This window comes from Echeneis naucrates, chromosome 13 (assembly GCF_900963305.1).
Source record: "Echeneis naucrates chromosome 13, fEcheNa1.1, whole genome shotgun sequence".
NCBI lineage: Eukaryota > Metazoa > Chordata > Actinopteri > Carangiformes > Echeneidae > Echeneis > Echeneis naucrates.
This window is the reverse complement of record NC_042523.1, coordinates 2,299,286-2,317,994: the sequence shown is the minus strand read 5'-3', so window position 1 is coordinate 2,317,994 and position 18,709 is coordinate 2,299,286. Positions and strand designations below refer to the sequence as shown.

The window sequence follows — 18,709 nt, the reverse complement described above, 5'->3', positions numbered from 1 at the left end:
AAATGATGTTTTAGTCAAAGCTATGTCAGAAAAAGTCCACATCCCAAAGGAATACAGATCATGCACAGATGGGCAGTACTTTACTGAAAATTCACTTCTTGCAAGGGACGAGTTCACAATTGCTCTTGGCCTATACACTGATGACTTCGAAGTAGCCAATCCTCTTGGAACATCAAAGCTGAAACACAAAATGTGTGCAGTATACTGAGTCATTGCCAACATACCTTCAAAATATAGGTCAACCCTCTCCTCGATCCAGCTTGGCCTATTGTGCAATAACTTCACAGTCAAAGAGTGTGGTTATGCAAAGGTTCTGCAAACTCTCATCTATGACCTAAAGTTGTTGGAGCAAAATGGCGTTTATCTTGAGCAACTCGGTGCAAGTGTGAAAGGTACAGTTTGTTTGTTGCAGCTGCTAATCCTGGTGCCCACTCCCTTGCAGGGTTCCCGGAGAGCTTCGCTGTCAACAAGTTCTGCAGATTCTGTTCAGCCAGCAGTAGTGATGCTCAACAACAGGAGGTATCTTTCAGTTTCTTTCAACTCAGAGACAAAGTGTCCCATGATAAGGTGGTGCAGGAGGTGAGGAAGGACCCAGGATTAAGTAGGACCTATGGTGTGAAAGGTGTATGTCCTTTAACTGGGTGGGTACCCTCCTGACATCTTACATGATATCTTGGAAGGCATTGTTCCAGCTGAGTTGTGCCTGTGTCTTACAGACCTGATAGGCAAGAGCTATTTCACACTAGATATGCTTAACCAGACCATCAGGCGTTTTAAGTTACACATTTACTGAAAAAACAGACCGACCTCAGATGATTGGAAAGGGATTTTCTGCCAAAGGGACCATTGGTGGAAATGCACATGAGAATAGGTGTCTAATAAGAATCCTTCCATTTCTTATTGGTCACTGTGTCTCTGAGGGTGACAACACTTGGGAAACTCTCATGCTCCTCAAAGACATCACTGAGCTTGCTGTAGCACCAAGGCATACTGAAGAGACACTGCATTTCCTGAAGTGTAAGATAGCTACAGTCAGCATTTCCAGGGTTTCTTCTCAGGCCAAAGCATCACTATGTTGAACACTACCCTCAGCTTATAAGAAAATTTGTCCCCTGTCTGAGGTTTGGACAATGCGTTTTGAAGGAAAGCACAAGTTCTTTAAAAGGGCAATTCACACTACTCAAAACTTCAAGAATGTTGCCATGACACTTGCTACCAAACACCAGCAAACAGTCAGTTACCATCTTGACTGTAGTTCATTTTTCAGACCATCAGTTGAGATTACCCCGATTTTTCTTGTCTCTTTCCCTTTGAGTGTTCAGACAGTTCTTGCTCAAAACATTACAACACCAGGGTTAGTGCTTGATGTTTCATCTGTCTGTGTAGATGGAATCAAGTATCATTCAGGCATGATACTCTCTGCTGGCTGATGCTCAGGTCTCCCTGAATTTGTCCAGATCAAAAAAATTGTTGCAGCTAATGCAGATATTCTCTTTGTTTGCCAGAAGATGATAGCATGGTACATGGAACATTTAAGATCTTACCAACTTCACTGTAATGATATCACTACTATGTGTGTGGTCAAGTTGCCAGAGTTAAATGATGTGCTCCCATTGTCAGCGTACAAGGTACAAGGAAAACTTATGGTGACGCTGAGACGAATTATTACAATTTATAATTTGCTAAATATCTGTATATCATTTTTCAAATGGCTGTGCAAGAGAAATTAACCATGAGGGTTATTGTGTTTGAGACATATGTACGAAAAATTACAATGTCTGATCAGATTGGCTTGATCTGATCGGCCGATATTTCACTTTTTTTATTTTTCTGATTGGTCCTAATGTGGATCACCTGTGTCTTGTCTAGCACGGTCTATTTAAGTCCTGGCGGATACCCACCTGAAACAAGTCCGATTTATTGCCGAGCACTCGGACACAGCTCTCACTTTGGGAACACAGAGATTGGATGGCCCTCAGCAGAGACCCCCAACCCTTTACTCCTGCAGCACCTCCCACATCATATCCCGGGTCATATGCCTTCTCCAAGTCCACAAAACACATGTAGACTGGATAGGCATACTTCCAGGCCACCTACAGGATACATACTAGAGTAAAGTTCTGGTCCGTTGTTCCACGACCAGGATGGAATCCACATTGTTCCTCTTCAATCTGTTCCAGACTTCCACGCAATATTGAAAAGGCGTGTCAACCACGACAGCCTCTCAACACCCAGAGCCTTCAACATTTCCAGACGGATTTCATCAATCCCCGGAGCTTTGCCACTGTGGAGTTGTTCAACTACCTCAGTGACCTTCACCTGGGAGATTGCCGCAGATCCTCCATAATCCTCCAACTCCGCCTCCAGAGGACGTGCAAGTTGGATTCAGGAGTTCCTCAAAGTGCTCTTTCCACCTTCCGACTATTTCCTCAATCGAGGTCAACAGTGACCCATCCTTGCCATAGGTGGCTTGGATGTTCCCCAACTTTCCCCTCCAGAGATGCTGAGCGATTTTCCAGAAACACCTTGGTGCTTCCCGAAAGTCCTTCTCCATGTGTTCTCCAAACTCCAGTTGGGGACAGTTGTAAATATCGATGTATGCCACCTCCGGCTGTTCAGTGGGATCATTTCTCCATGAAATGAATGCAAACAGAAGGGACAATGAGAAAGACCCACATGTGTGAGTTTTTCATTGTACATTATTGGCCCTGCCCTGATGTGTTTCATCTGTATTTTAATATCCCCTTCCATTGTGTATTAAAGTGCTCTCCTTCCTCTATCTGTTGTCTCATCAAGTTCTTGTAAGTGGTTTAGCCTACTATTGCTCTTCAGAGTGTGTTCTGTGCGTAATCCTGTTTTGCACTCTTGGTTCCCTGAGTTGTTGCCTGCTGGATTGGTACCTCTGTCTGATCTATACAGATTTTCTGGTTACAAACTAGAGATGGGCATATTAATTCCATGGTATCAATATACCGATACTCATTATCGCTCCTCATTCCTCCAATTTTTTAGACTAACTTAATCTGGTGTTTTGTGCCGAAACATCCCGTGGCAGCAAAAACTTGGACTAGTTCCACACATGTCGTGCCCAGAAGAGAGCGGCGACTGTTGTTACCATTTTCAGCCTACTAGCAACAACTTATCATGTGTCTTCATAGCACATACCAATGGAGAAAGAAAAAGGAGTGTGGTATGGGCATACTTTTCACCTTTGTGGACATTTGAGTAGGGAGGCGTGTGAGTGGAAGAAGGTGTGAGACACCAAGACCTGACCAGAGATGTTAACACTGATATTTATAATCTGCTGATATCATGAGAAGGAAGAGGAGAACCAAGCAGCTAAAATAGTCTGACCCCCCCCCCCCCCCCTCACAAACCAACCTACAGGCTGCGCGTGCTGTCTATGTCCATCTGTGCAGGAGTCTTTATACACTTCACCTCATTGGTCCATTAAGACACACAACCTCCAACACACAGTTTTTGTGTCCATTGTTATGCTTCTCTTCACTCTGCCCAACAATAGTAATTACATGTATACACAACCACACTCACAGTTGACAATAGAACGGAGGCACACTCCACTCTCAAAGGTGTGCTTGTTCTTGTCATTATTTAAATGTTTTTTGTAAAGTAGTTGTAATCACAAACATGTAATCACACAACACACACACAAAAGATTAGGAATAAACACAATAAAGATGTAAAGTAGCAGATTTATCCATCATCCAGGCCTGTATGTCTGTTTTACATCTCTCCTTTCCAGCTTCTATCTAGAGCTGTAGTAACAGGAAATCAGTCACCAGATCAGGAGAGATCTGAGCCCCTCTCATGATTTCAACCTGATAATATTTTTTCAGGTTAGACACTTGAAACCAAATCAAAAATCCTGTAAAGGTTGGATGGTGGGTCCAGATAAATGGGACTTGGAGGTGTGGCTCTGTTTTCTAATACAGGCTGTGAGCATTTCTCTGTTGACTGATACTTTCATTGTATTAATAGAACCTGGATGTAATTTATAACCCCCATACACGGAGGTTTGCCTTTAGCCTGTATGGACCTTTAACTTCTACCTTTGGACCGCATGGACCTTTAATCAATTGTTTTTGCTTTTTGTACAGGTTATGTGCAGTGTGCTGTATTTGAAGCAAAGTGGTTGTTATATTGATTATTTTGTCTTATTTTAATTGGATGTTCGTGGATCTGTTCTCACAGTTGAGAAAATCAAATACACAACCAGTGGAAGTACAGTATTGCATCATGTACCTGAGTCCGCCTGCTGTTTTCTCACCTGTCCTCACTAATTTAAATGATGTCTAAAGGTTTTTCAGACTACACTGATCACAACACTCTGCTGTAGGTGGATTTCCCCCACCGGAAACACCGATGTGAGACCCAACACAACCCAACGTTGTGTGGTGGAGCAGACTCACCCTGCTGCTTGCTCTCTCTGTGAGGGCTGCCCTCCTCTTGGTCTGCCTCCTCTCCTTTATTCTCCCTGGGCAGCAGACGACGAAACAGGCTGCAGTAACGGGTCATCGTGCACAGAGACCTGATTCAGCTCAGAAACAGGACTGAAGCCTGAGGCCAGAAATTGGAGGATCACCAGTCACTTATTCAGTCAGTCAGTGAAGAAGCCAATAAGTCAGACGACAGTTCAGTGAGAGTTAAATTAAAGACTGAGAGGAGGCAGTCCAGTCTCTGTTTCTCATGCACATACCTCTGAGAACTCACACCCATGTGACGAAACGCCCAGCTGCTGTTACTGGCACTCCCAGAGAAACAGCCAACAGTAGTGAGGAGAGGACTTATCTCTGTCCTTTCTCACATTTAGAACTAGCACATCTGAATGCTTTGGACTCAGTCAGAATGAAGTCTCTGTTTTCACAGTCTGAGGTCCTGGGACTCTACTGAGATAAAATCCAGGCTCTGATTCAGCTGCTCCTGGTGTTAACTGCAGCCCTCTTGTGGTGAAGTGCGCTCCTGTCATGAACTTGCCACTGCTGCTCTACATTAATTATGTCAAAGATTTTACTGCGGAGGGTGAAACAGGTCAGGGTGAGGGGTCACTGATGGTGTTGCCAGATGCATGATGAGTTATATTAATAGGATAATTTGTACTTTGTTCCATGGTTTCGACCTTGAAAGTGAATGATGAGCTGGTTCAGAACCAATCTCATCATTCAAACTCTAATGAGGACTGAGCGACTGATTCTAAACTTTAATGACTCAATGCTAGTCTCAATGCTGGACTCAGGATAGGCTGATTGACTCAGACCAGCATCAAACATGAACCAGCATGGACACATATCAGCATCAAGCATTCAGGTCCGTGGGGTCCTGTCCCGGGTTCACATCTATCAGTGAATGTGATTCTCCAGAAAGAGGAGTGTGTTATTCTTAGAGTGTAAATATCAATGATGTGACTATTTATAGCAGAGACCAACAACAACCTGATGCACACAGAGACCTTGTAAAAGGGCCCAAGTTAACTGCAAAACTGCATTACAGCCCATGATGACACTGGGACGTCACAGCCCGATCAAACCAACACTAACAATAAGGTTTAAATAGATCAATTATGAAAAGGAAAATCCTAAAGATCCATGCTGTACAAGGGTAGAGGCAGACCTGAACTAGAGAGGGAGATTACAGTGATTTCTCCCATTTGCTACCTGATCTGTAATTTATAAGCCATTTGGATCATATTCTCTCATAATATCTGCGACATAAAAAAGGTAAATAATGTTTGACATCAGGTTAGATAATGTATCAAACACATTTTTTATTATAATTTTGGCTTTGAACAAAGTTGATCAAGATAAAATGATCATTGTGGTGCATTGTTTCCCTTTAAAAGCGTTCCCACCACCCAGCCCCAGGTTACGTTTTTGCAACAAGACTTTTTTCATTTAGTCTGAAAGACCATGGCCTTCCTGAATGCTGCACCACACCGGTCAGAAACTCAGCAGTTTGAGAGGTATAAACAGTTTTGCTGAAAACGATAAACCAGCAGGCATTATGTGCTGCATTGGATATTACATTGAAATGAGCCACATTGTGTTGCACTGACTGCAAGTGGACAGTTTTTTATACTTCTGTAGCTCCTAAATGTGCAATGTGGCCTCATCCTTGGTTGTTACAGATGTTATTTTACATGCACCATTTCCTCATGAGTGCAAATTTCAAGCAATAAAAAAAATAAAAATAAATAAAACTTATATCCCACTTGATAGAACATGTAATAGAGGCTATCTGGAAAGTACCCGTAAAAACACATTTACTGTGATATTATTGTTTACCGCTCATACTCCTCAGCCACCTCCAGGAGTTGCCATAGTATGAGCCTATAGGTTCAAGTCTTCTTCAATATAACATGATGCTATATAGAGTGAAAAGCAGGGTATACTAAATAATCAGTATAGAGTAGAGAGTAGATCTGAAATGAGGTGTGTGTGGACCCAAAAGCAGCACAGACAAAAGGTAGGTTAGTAATGACCGTCAATAAAAAGGTAAGGCAAAGCAACTTCAATCAGGAACAAAACACAGATCAGGTCTTGAACAAAAACAGGGAAAGATCAGGACTAGGACTCCTCTTCTTTAATACAGAAACAGAGACAATGGATGTCTTGACTACAATTCTTTTCTTAATCACAGACAGACAAAAATACAGGTTAACACTTAGCTTGTTCCTGACCCTTGCCTCTAGCCTGCCCCTTGAGCTAAGTTGACAACAATAAATAAATCCAGCAAAGGGTGTGGCAAAGTCTTGCACGCTGCAGAGAAATAATTTGGCACAGAACAGCAGGAGAGTGGATCTTATGTGGGTAAGAAAGCAGGTGCCACCTGTTGTATGATTGACTGAAAAGGAAATGATCCGCAGCTACGTTCAGAGTTGCTAAGTGGGAGCTGGCTGTACATGAAAAAATCCAAAACTATGAAAAGCTCAGATCGACTCCTTACCCCTCCTCAGCTCCACCTTCTGCTCCAAAATATAGTTTTAAGTAGTTTCTAAAAACTAAGATGGCTGACTGACAAATCATGTTGGCAAGGACCAGTTACATACTCATCCAACACTATAGAATGATTTAAACATAGTTTTCACTGTAAGCATGTTTTAGCTTTAGACAGTTGATTTCAGCTAATTAGCGCCAAAACCAGCAACACGTCAACGCTAGTGAAGCACTTGACAGTGCATCTAATAAATAAAGGAGCAGAAGATTGCTTCATTTGCAATTCAGATCTCTGTGTACAAGGACCTGCCACAGTCTCCAGCCTGCTCCACCTGGTAGATTTCCACCACCACACCTAAATCCCATTCACAATCATCTCACCTGCTCTGCCTCAGCTAATCATCCATGACCTACAACACTTAAACCCCAGCTTCACACTCACTACTTTCCAGATCATCTTCGCTCTCATGTTCATGTCTTTCCAGCAATTTACCTTCGACTGATCACCCGTTGCCAACCTATTTTGTCCCCGTTCTATTTTGCCTGCTTGCCTAGCCCTCGGACTGATTACCAAATCCCGACCTGTTTCTGTTCTGACCCTGCCTGCTTGTCTGATCCCCGGCAACAGACCTTGCCTTCAGTTCCTGACAACAAGACAACCCGTAAGTCCCCGCTGTAATGGCTACTTGACCCCTCGCCCGTCCCTGACCATCCAACTGCCTGCTCATTTGCTCATGTTGGTCTGGAACACACTCTGGAGCACACCAAGGACTTCTGCTGCGCTGAAAAAAATCATCACCTCATGGCCTGATGGTGAAGTCTTGGACTCTACTATAGGAGATGTGGGTTCAACCCCCAGTTGTTGCTGAGTGTCCAATAAAAATTTGCATTTGGGTTCTTTCCTGTGTTCCTGGCTGTGACAGGACCAATATTCCACAGTCTATTTGAGAAGATTACAGGAATAAATAATGTTGTGCTGCACATTAAAGATAAGAGTCTGGGACTGAGCGCAATTGCTATGTGTTCCGTCTTTTTTTGTTTTTTTTATTCTCAATTTTTGTGTGGGAGGTAGTTATTAACAGTGTCTCAGTAAGAGAGCAAGCAGAGGAAACCTTACAGTGTAAATGAACTGCTTGGGTGTGGAACCCTTACATTGAAAAGGTCTGTAGTTGAAGATGGAGCTGGCTGGCCTCAAGGAGAGTACAGGAGTGGAGACAGACGAGCCTCCAGTTGGCTGGTGAGCCTGGCCTTTTACTGGACGCAGAGCAAGGACGTGATTTGTACCACCACAGTAGATGCAGAGTCCCCCCTGCTGGTGGCACTGCTGTTCTTCATTGCTCAACTGGGTCTGACCAAGCTGCATGGGCTCCTCCTGGGGACATGTAGTTGCAGGCCCATGGGCTGGTTGGATGAGGAGTTGAGGAAAGTCCAACCAGAGGAGCACGGCTTCAAAACGACGAAGGCTTCAGAACTCGTATAAAGATCCATCATGGCGAGTCTGTCTAATATCTTCTGAGAGACTTAAAAAAAGGTGTCAGCGACTGCCTCATTGTTCTACTTGCTTTCAGCACATAGCATGCAGAACCTGATCGCATGATCAAAAATATGGTTCCTGCCCTGCCTGAGACTACCAAGGGTACAGGCCGCTTCATGGCCTGTGACAGGCTAGCCAAAAATGTGGCCTAGAGCAGCAGAAAAAAACTGCCACAGAGTCACAAAAGGAAGCATGTCTTTCCCACTTTCAGCAGTGGCCCATTCCGATGCTCCCAGAGAAACAACACAACAAATCTAACCAACCTAAATAAACAGAAAGGTCTCATTAGATAGCGCAAAATGGGGCAACCACAAGATAAGTCACTTACAAGATCCAGGTCCAAAACATGGTGTAGCCAAGAAGGGTCTCCAACATGAAATGTTCAGCCTCAATGTCCTGTTGGGTAGAGAGAAGGCTAGCTGTGTAAAAGAACAAAACTAAAAGCTCCAGCTGGCAGGCAATCAAGTGCAAACAGAGATCAAGAGAAAGAAAAAGAAATTCCTGCAAAAAAGATTTTGAGGATCTGCTGTAGGTTCATACTGTCAGCAAGGAAAATTTCTCCGTTCCAGAGCTCAGCGGGAGAAGAACCATGTTCTCCAAGAGGAGCTGAAGAACATAGAGCTGTAAACAGGCCTTTGATTGAAAAACCCAAACCCGTGTATAACCTGACATTATTCAAATGTGCACAACCCTCAGCATCCATTTTTGCATCTTTCTCGCACTAATAAAAACTGACCTAACCCTGGCCTAAAGGTTTGGGCAAAGATCTTCAGCTCTAGAAGAGCATGAGGGCTTCATACTAAGGGGCCACCCAGAGGTACGAAGGTGATGGTCCTCATGGCCAAACAGAAGGCTGACAAGCTGCAGTGTGAGCTTGAGGAGGCACCCAAGGCTCATGCTGAATAAGGTAAAGAAGACCTGGAGCTGAACATGAGATATTCCTGCAGTGTGAAGTGAAGGAGTTAAAAACTCAGCCCAGCAGTCAGCTAGCAATCAACCTTCACCTCTGCACAAAGCTCAGAGGGGAGCTTTGGAGATGGCCCACTGACACTTTTATATCCTTAGGAGGCTGAGGTAGAGGTGTTGGCAGCGTTCTACAGGTGCAGCATGGGGAACTTTACTCACCCTCTCCATGAATTGTCTGACCCCTTCAATTCGGGCAGGAGGCTGCAGAACTCCATTTGACACTTAATAAAGACTAAATATAATAAATAATTTTCAAGATTGTTTTTTACTTATTACATCATACACCTCCTGACACAAGTCCAAATTTCAATTCATGTGCAAACATGCAAATGACAATGAATCAATTTTGAACCTTGAGCCTTGACCAGATGTTCTGTAGGTGGATCTTCCTGCTGGGACAGCCAAATGTTCATCTGACATGATATCAGTTCCTTTCCCCTTCTTTTTTCGCTCTTTCTTCAGGAGTGAAGGGAATAATATACCAATACTTAAACAAAAACATTTAAACAATATATATGTCTTCAAGTGATATTTTCTTTGATAAATGGCTGTATTTAATGGCTTGCAGCATCAGGCAGGTCTTCAAAAAACCTGTTAATAGAATATGGCTCAGATATGCAGACAATTTTGTTATTTTGAACTGAACAAAGCTGTCATTAGAGCCACAACAACAATCAGCAAACCAGGACATAACAATCTACTGCAAACAAACTGAGGTAAAAAAAACAAAGTGGCTGGCACAGCAGTGAGATGGGGTCACGTGTCTGTACATTATCATACACACACATACAAATCTAATGAAAACATGTGATGTGTGTCTGTGATGACCCTAATAGATGTAAAATGAAGATAAATATTTAAACAATGTAGAAGGATCAATACCTCAGCAGCAGTTAGTGTACTCATGTACATTACAGCTTTTACTCTGCAGAGTATGGCACACTGCACTTTGTGCTCATTGTGCTTCAGATCACGACACTGGCTCCATGCAGTCTGTATTTTTCTCTTTGAAGAAAGATATGACATGAGCAAGTCTTGTTTCCTTTTCCCTGCTTCAGAGGGTCAGAAACGGCTGTTGTGTAAAGGTTGTCCAGCTGTTAATTTGTTTTGCCTTTGGCAGCTGGATGCCTGAGCAACATTCAAAGACATCACATTTGTAACTGCCTTTCAGTCCATTTCTCTTTTCTCCTGAGCTCATGTGAATATTTATATGCATGACACACCATCATCATCATAACCTTCACGTGGTCTTGTACTGAGAACTGCAGCCAGACTCACAGAGACTGAATCACAGCCTGAAGCTGCTGCTGTGTCACTGCAGAGTCTGTTCCCTGTCTGACAACCAGGGGGCAGAAAAAAGCGGAGGATGAGGCATCTGGGTGTGACGGAGAGGGGAAGAGGGTGGAATCTCCCCCCCCAACCCCCCACCCTTCGTCAACAGCTGATCAGTCCTGTATCATCGCTTTTCAGTTTATTCACCTCACAGATGATTTCCATGCACCTGCATTTTTATAGGATTACTGCAGTGTGTATGTGTGTGTGTGCGCGGTTGAGCTGCAGTAGCAATGTGGGCTGGACAAGCTGGAGCGGCAAGAGTGTGTGCAAACATGTATTGTGTAGACATACTGTATACATGCTCACCTGTGAGCTTACACACAGATAGGAATATGTGTTTTTGTTGGAGTTGATAATTTGAATAACTAAGAACTAAAGAACAATCTAATCAATTCAATCAAAGACCTCCCTGCACCAGAAAACACTCAGGATGTGAGTCCACACCAAGCATGTGTTTTTTGTTCACTGACTGAACCTTGTCTGGACTGACTCCTTCACAGCGTGCCTGCAGGGGAGGGTGGAGCCCTGCCCTCCAAACGTCAGCGCAAAGCTGTGCCGTAATGAGCTCAGAGCTGGGAAGGAAACATCATCATCAGGTCAGAGACTTTCTGACCTAATGACCTGTCCTGTTCTTTTGAGGTGGTAAATGCTAAATGCTTCCAAATAGAGTAAGAGGTTGGAGGTGTGGATGCTGTGTTTGCTAGAGATTAAGCCAGGGCTGATGGGAGTGTTAACGTAGCTGAGATGTCCGTAGTGTTCATCTGCTGCAGCAGCATTACAGGAGGCTGTTCATCAACCCAGATCTACAGCATTGAGTGTGTGTGTATGTGTGAGACCAATGTAGAAGAGCCTCATAAATAACTGAGAGGTCTGCTGACTCTCTCCCTACGTGAGAATGCACTTTAAGGTTATGCTTGCTCGCTCCCCTCTCTCAGTCTCTCTTCAACACACATTCTGATTGGCTGTTTCCTGTGCCTTCAATCTGTCTCCATGGTGAAGCTCTTAAAGGACAACACCTCATTTTCATAGACCGTCCTGCCTATCAACAGGAAGGCTGCAATCAGGGAATTTAGATATCATCATCCTTCATTGCATCCATTAGCCGCATGCAAACACTTTAGCATTGATTATGCTAGGTGAAATCGGGCTCCATGCTAATACTGCAGCACACTGAGAGGAGGAGGGGCAGGCTCTGGTGTGTCCTCTTATTAATGTGGAGCTCTAATACTGTTTGAGCAAAAACTGACCATCCTGCTGCATAATTCTCACAAATATCTGTAATTAAAGAGGAATCTTCTTCTTATAAGTCATGTACTTCCCAAGAAAGAAGATGACAGTTTGCTTACTGTTTTTGTTATGAGAGAGGAGAGATATGAGAGGTGAGAGATGAATGATGTGGTCAAAAGAACAAATGCAATCATAATCCATGATGTGAATCCTCTTTCTGCTCCTTTCAGCTGACTGAAGGAGATGATTCGTCTTTATGTCCTTTGACGCTTCTTACTAATATTTGTGTGCTCACACTGTCTTCTGTAGCTTGTAGCTTAGTTCATATGGAGTGTGTGTTTCATATTTATTTATGAGGTGTAACTACAGTATATATACTTTAATGTAACAGCTCTGCCCAGTCTCATCCTTCTTCTCATCCTTATCGCCTCTGGTCTTGTAGAGGACTGGAACAGGGACCACTGTATCCAGATGCAGCTTGCCAGCTATGTGTTTAACAGTTATCATGAGCTGGTTAACACTAAAGACTAAACTTACAGAACTTTCTAAATATACAAACTTTTACAGAAATATTGTGACCTTCATTCTATGAAATTATCTGGTCACCGAGTCCTAACCAGACCTCGACGAAGTAAATTTATCCTACAAGTAATGTTGGAGTGTGTCTGCTTGTGTAGGGAAGCAGCTGGACCTTTCAAATGACACCCAGTGACGGCAGGAGGGGGGCGCTGGGGGGGCTTAAGCCCCCCCAAGCAAAAATAACAATACTGTAAGCAGCATCCACAATCAACTGCTGCATTGCTATGCCATTGCTTGGAGAGCTGTCACAGTTATAACATATGTATCAAACCAATCACATCACATGTTATGAAAAAGGTATGTGCATACGAGAGAGCTAGCGTGTGTGTCTATGTGTGACTGACAGACAGTTAAAAATCATAAGCCCCCCCACAACCTGTTCCCCAATTAAAATTTCTGGCGCCATTGCTTGTTAGTAGGGCTGATATGGATAAAGAGATTCCCCATTTGACACCTGTGTCCTCTTTTACACCTCTTTCCGCCACAACATTACAAAACCTAAATGTGTAGTATTGAATATTACCTCACTATCATCCAAATCCTTGCTAGTTAATGATTTGATCACTGATCATTTTATGGATTTATTCTGAAACCTGCTGCAGCAGGATGAGTATGTCAGGGTGGGTGGCTGCAGTATTTCAATCCTAGACCAAACTCTGGTTATAGATCATCTGAAAGCCTGACCCTCAGAATTAGTACTTGGTACAGATAAAATTATTATCATGGGTAATTTCAATATTCAAGTAGATGCTCTCTCTCTCTCCCTCCCTCTCCCTCTTTCTCTTACCTATGCATGCACCTTACAACCTTACATGTCTCGAACTTTGTTTCTCCCTGCAGTCCGTGTTTTGTCCCTCCTGCCCTTTCTCTTCCTGTCCCTGTCCTACAGGGACTGCTGAATCATCTCTGCTCCATGTTCCCATTCAGTACCTGCTGCTGCAATAGTTACTTTTAGTTATCATTACACACTACTACTCACTTCCCATTGTAACCTCTTCTTCTCCCCTACTGCTAATATTGACTAATGTAAACTACCAGGTTGCAATTCCTGTATTTTGTTTGTATTTCCATTGGATCCTTGTTCTTTCTCCATCCCTCTACTGAATCCCCCCTCCTTTCACGTTTTCTCTCATTGCAGTGTCTCACTCACTGCCTCTGCTTCTCTCTCTGCCCCCACCCTGCCATCTCCCCCCCCCCCCCTCTCTCTCTCTTCCACTCTCAACCCAACCAGTCGAAGCAGAAACCTGCTAAGGCTGGTTCTGCCCGAGGTTCATGCCTCTTAAAGAAAGTTTTTCATTACCATTGTCGCTAAGTGCCTGCTCTTGGAGGAATATGTGGGGTCTGTTTTATAAATGTTTTATAAACAGTTTGGTCGAGACTTGCTCCATGTGTAAAGTGCCTTGATGTAACTTTGTTATGATTTGGCAACGTATAAATAGATTTGATTTGTGCGGTTCAGTCATTCTGTTCTTTTCCCCTTGCTCTTATATTGTGTGGTATACAGTAACACTGTAAAAAGGCCCAGGGTTTTTACAGGTCAGCTGTGATTTTAAATAAAACTGTGCATAGGATCATTACTAAAAGCCAGACAATATTCAGATTTATAAAACCTTGTGTATGCACACCTGACGCATACTTTCCTTTATAAATCACAGACTGACTACAGGTGTGCGCAGCTGTATCGGCTTCATGTCACGTCCTGTACACGCCCATTTTTAACCATAAATGGTCAATGCAAAGCACCTCATGAATGCAGCCTGCATATAAAATAAGACTAAGATACAAGTTATGTCTTGTTGAAAACGATGGTGAATGCAACAACAAAAGGTAAAAAAAAATATTTTCTGAGGAGGAAGTGGAGACGCTTGTTGAACCATCCTGTTTGGAGGTCACAGCACCGGAATCACCAACCAAATAGGGCTGAACAATCCATCGTTTCAGACCGAAAACCGCGATTTCAGACAGCGTGATTTTGAAATTGTCAAAGTGCCGATTTTTTTTTTTTTTTTTTTTTTTGCCCCGCAATGCTGCGCAGGGACTGGTCACGTGTCTCCAGTGATCAATCAGTCACTGATTACACTCCAATCAGTGTAAGCTGTGATCAGTTGCTAAAATGGCTTCAGCTGGACCATCGGCAGAGTTGCGGGTTTTAAACCCAAAAAGAAACAGTACTTCTGTAATTTCGGAGTATTTCGGATTTGAGGCGAGCGACGAACACCATACACAGGTGCTGCGCAAGACTTGTCGGGTGAAAGTTGCTACATCCAGTGGAAACACAACCAGTTTATACAGACATTTCAAAGTCCACCACATGCATTTGCATGACGAGTGCATGGCGAAAAAGTCAAGAGAAACGTCGAGCGAAACTTCTACACAGGCCAAGCAGACAAAACATCTTTGTTTGCCAATGTAACTCCCTATGATAAAACCAGCCGAATGCACCGGGTGATAACAACAGCTGTAACGCGTTATGTTGCTGAGGACATGGTGCCCGTCAACACAGTCACCAAAGAGTCATTTAAAATTCTCCTCTGCACGCTGGATAAGTGGTATGTGCTTCCCTCCCGCACAAATTTCAATAAGGTTGTCATCCCACAGCTGCACGTTGAATGAGAAAAGAAAATGTGTTGAAAGAGCTTGAAAATAGAGTATTTTGCCGCAACTACAGATCTGTTGTTGTTTTGTACTGCTTTTAAGTTAAGACATGGCTCTTTTACTTCTAACTGCTGTTGTTCAAGCACTCAATGTATCCTATAGCATGTTTCTTGTTAATAAATAGGAATAAATTTGCTTTTATTCTTGCATTAGTTATGGCATTTATTGTTTTCATGGTATGCTGTAAATGTTGCTGTGCACTGAACCTTGATGCGAAGAAAATCATGAATGAAATTGAAATTGCAATATCTGCCAGAAAAATCACAATTCAATTTTTTCCTAAAATCGTTCAGCCCTACAACCAAAGGAAGCAAAGTGAGTGGCAACAGGTTGCTGCAGCTGTGAACACCGTCAGTGGGACAGAGCGCACGGTGTCAGAAATAAAAAAAAAAAAGAAAAGTGGTCTGATATAAAAGGTACAACTTTTTATACCACCGCCAGAGTGTGGCTGAGACTGGGGGGAAGGGAGCAGTGCTCCTGACCTGATGCCAATGGACTCCAAAATCGTGTCCATAGTCTGGTATGACTATGAGCTGTCATGTGCTCACTGATACAATCCTGCAGCTACAAAGGGAGACAAGTAATCAACAACCTGAGGGAGGAGTTGAGACAAATAAGAAATGTAATGGTTAGAATTGTAGAAATATTAGAATGTGCAAAAATTAACCTTTAGTTGTCTTTATAAACACTTTCCTCTCTGCTTTGTGAATTTAAAAATGATGGCCGATGACTGACACGACCGGGTATGGACCTCACTGAAGACAGTTTCCTCTGCGCTTTCCTCATTTAAAAACAGGGTGAGGACCTGCGTCTGGTTCCACCGTGTTGCCCTTTCTAATGCTGGACTCAGTTCAGCACATAGATCCAAGAGCAGCTCTACGGAATCTAAAACGGCTCATAAGACACTCATCATCATGGGCCAATAAGTCGTTATGGTCCCTGAAGACCTTCTCCCTCCTAATTCTGCCACTGGCATAGTCCTCCATCAGTGCCATAGTGCAGCATTACGCACAGGGTTCACCGCTGTACTTATAGGTTTCATTAGTTCATGCTAACCCCCACCATGAAAAATATTCTTTAGACTGAAGTGTGTGAACATTAAACCTTTCTTTATGCCAGGTTTGTTATGAAAAGCATCAAGTAGAGCTGATGAACTGAGAACAGGAAAGTGTAACGACTGTTTAATGGCTTTGTTTTCCACACTTGGGATTTAACTGGCATTTGAAGATGTGTTCACCGTATCACAGGAAAATTTTATGTTATAATATATTAAATCATTCTGATGACATGGCTCCAACACATGATACGGGCTGAAGGGCAATAATTAAAACACAGTCGTTCTTCCAACTCTTCATTTCTTCAATCTGACTTCAGTTCACCACCGCACCATCTGTGTCACCTATTCCCCTTTTCCTCCAAACTGTATGTACACATGGGTCAAAGTTTCCATAGGGGGGCACACATTTTTCCGTCAAGTCTGTTTTTTTAGATTACAACCATTGTGTAGAACTGATATACGCAAGTCTTAGGTCTGGTTTTGTGCGTATGTAATGCTTATACCAGCAGTCTTTTCTGGACTGATCTCCTGGTACCTGACCTGCCTTCTTCCTTTGACCACGCTCCAGAATCCCTAAATAGTGCACTTTATGGGGAGCTCGTTGTTTTCTAGTGGTGTCCAAAATCTTTTGCAACAAAATTTAGTGCACTGAAAGTATCCCACAATCCATTGTGAAAAGTAGTGAATAGCCGATAGTAACACACCCATGCAAGATAGCCCATAATGCATTGCGCTTGCAGCAAAAATGGAAAATCCCACAGAGCAAATGTAATAAATATAAAATATATAAATAAAACAATATAATAACAGAAGACCAAAATACGAGAATAAAAATTACAGTGCAGTGCAAGATTATCAAAAGCATTTAACGTAAAGCAGTGATGAACTGAATAGTTTAGCCGTGAGTTGGGTACGTTTTAATTGCGCGACAGTGATGACGCAATGAACAGCCAAAAGTAGTGTCTGAAAGCGAGCGTTTATTTGGTGAATGACTTCACTATATAGTACAGTACATTCATCTCCCTATATGGGGAGTAGGCAGTGAGGGGGTGGTTTCGGACACAGCCTAAACAGGCAGTAAGACAGTAAGAAGTATGCCTCAGAGTACAGCAGAGGGCGGACCCAGTGGTCCGTTAAAACACACAACAATAACTGAGTACTAAGCTTATAAAAAACACAAATCTAACATCTCTGCACAGACAACCTCTTACTTGTGTGACTCTCCTGAACCAATGTGTATAAGTCAGTGTGATCCAGCAGTGGGCTCCCCGGTGCTCCTCAAGACTCACGGCCCTGGTTTCTCTGTGGGGCAGCGACGAAACACAGGATGGTCAACTTAACCAGTAGACAACAGGGTGTAGAAATTATCCGTGTCTCCGTGAAGAAACTCCTTCTTCTTTCTGCAGGTAATAGCTGAGAGGTCAGTGAGTTGGAAGCAGGTGAATCTCACAAATTCAGGTTGGGTCTCTTCTCGTCCAGCAAGAGTGAAACTCCAAAAAGGGAAACAAGCACACTTGTATAGGTCACTTTTGTCAGTGATCTAGCTGATCAAAAAGGCAAACCCTCTCATGAGCATGAATACCAGAAAGAGGACGAGATAAGTTCCCGGTCCATATTTAAAGAGGGAGTGACATCACAGCCCCGTCATCTTGGCTCCCTGTGTTGTAGATAAGTCTCTGCAGAGATGAGAGCCTGCTACCTCCTGTTGAGTTCACATCTGGATGTGAACTGCAAGGGATGAAGGGAAATTAAGTCTATGGATGGATTTGTTTGTCTCCAGAGAACAAAGGGATGGAGGTGACCTTGTGGTCAGGCCTCAGGGTTTACATGTCGGCCTTTCTTTGTCTGACCTCATGATGGAGGCCCAACAATTTCCTCCACCGTCTCTGCTTGGTTGAAAAGAGACCACAGGTTCCCAATTGGAATCCTGTATGTTCTCCCCGATCTGGCAAAAACCAGACTTTGTAACTAAGAAAGTCCCTCTCCATCTTAGCATTTGGGAGCAGAAAGTAATCACCCACCTCCACCACCTCTTCCAGGAAAACCTACTTTTAAAAAACAGATTTATTTGTGACTTTTGGAATAAGAAATGTAAACTTTCTCCAGTAGCTAAAGGGGGTCAAAACAAGAAGAAAAACCTCTACCGATATAAAAAGCTTTATGACATGGCGCATTATCCTGCTGAAAGTAGCCATCAGAAGTTGGGTACATTGTGGTCATAAAGGGATGGACATGGTCAGCAACAATACTCAGGTAGGCTGTGGCGTTGCAACGATGCTCAATTGGTACCAAGGGGCCCAAAGAGTGCCAAGAAAATATTCCCCACAACATTACACCACCACCACCAGCCTGAACCGTTGATACAAGGCAGGATGGATCCATGCTTTCATGTTGTTGACGCCAAAT

General features: G+C 43.2%; 1 protein-coding gene across 1 annotated transcript in view; it reads right to left on the bottom strand.

The window, feature by feature from the left end:
* The window catches only part of LOC115052747 (fibroblast growth factor 12-like), a 51,150-nt gene extending 46,550 nt beyond the window's left edge, over positions 1–4,600 (bottom strand). Inside the window, exon 1 of the mRNA XM_029517053.1 lies at positions 4,431–4,600. Coding sequence (XP_029372913.1) covers positions 4,431–4,536 — 106 coding nt within the window. The 5' untranslated portion in view covers positions 4,537–4,600. The remainder of the gene's footprint in view (positions 1–4,430) is intronic.
* Positions 4,601–18,709: the final 14,109 nt, after the last annotated feature.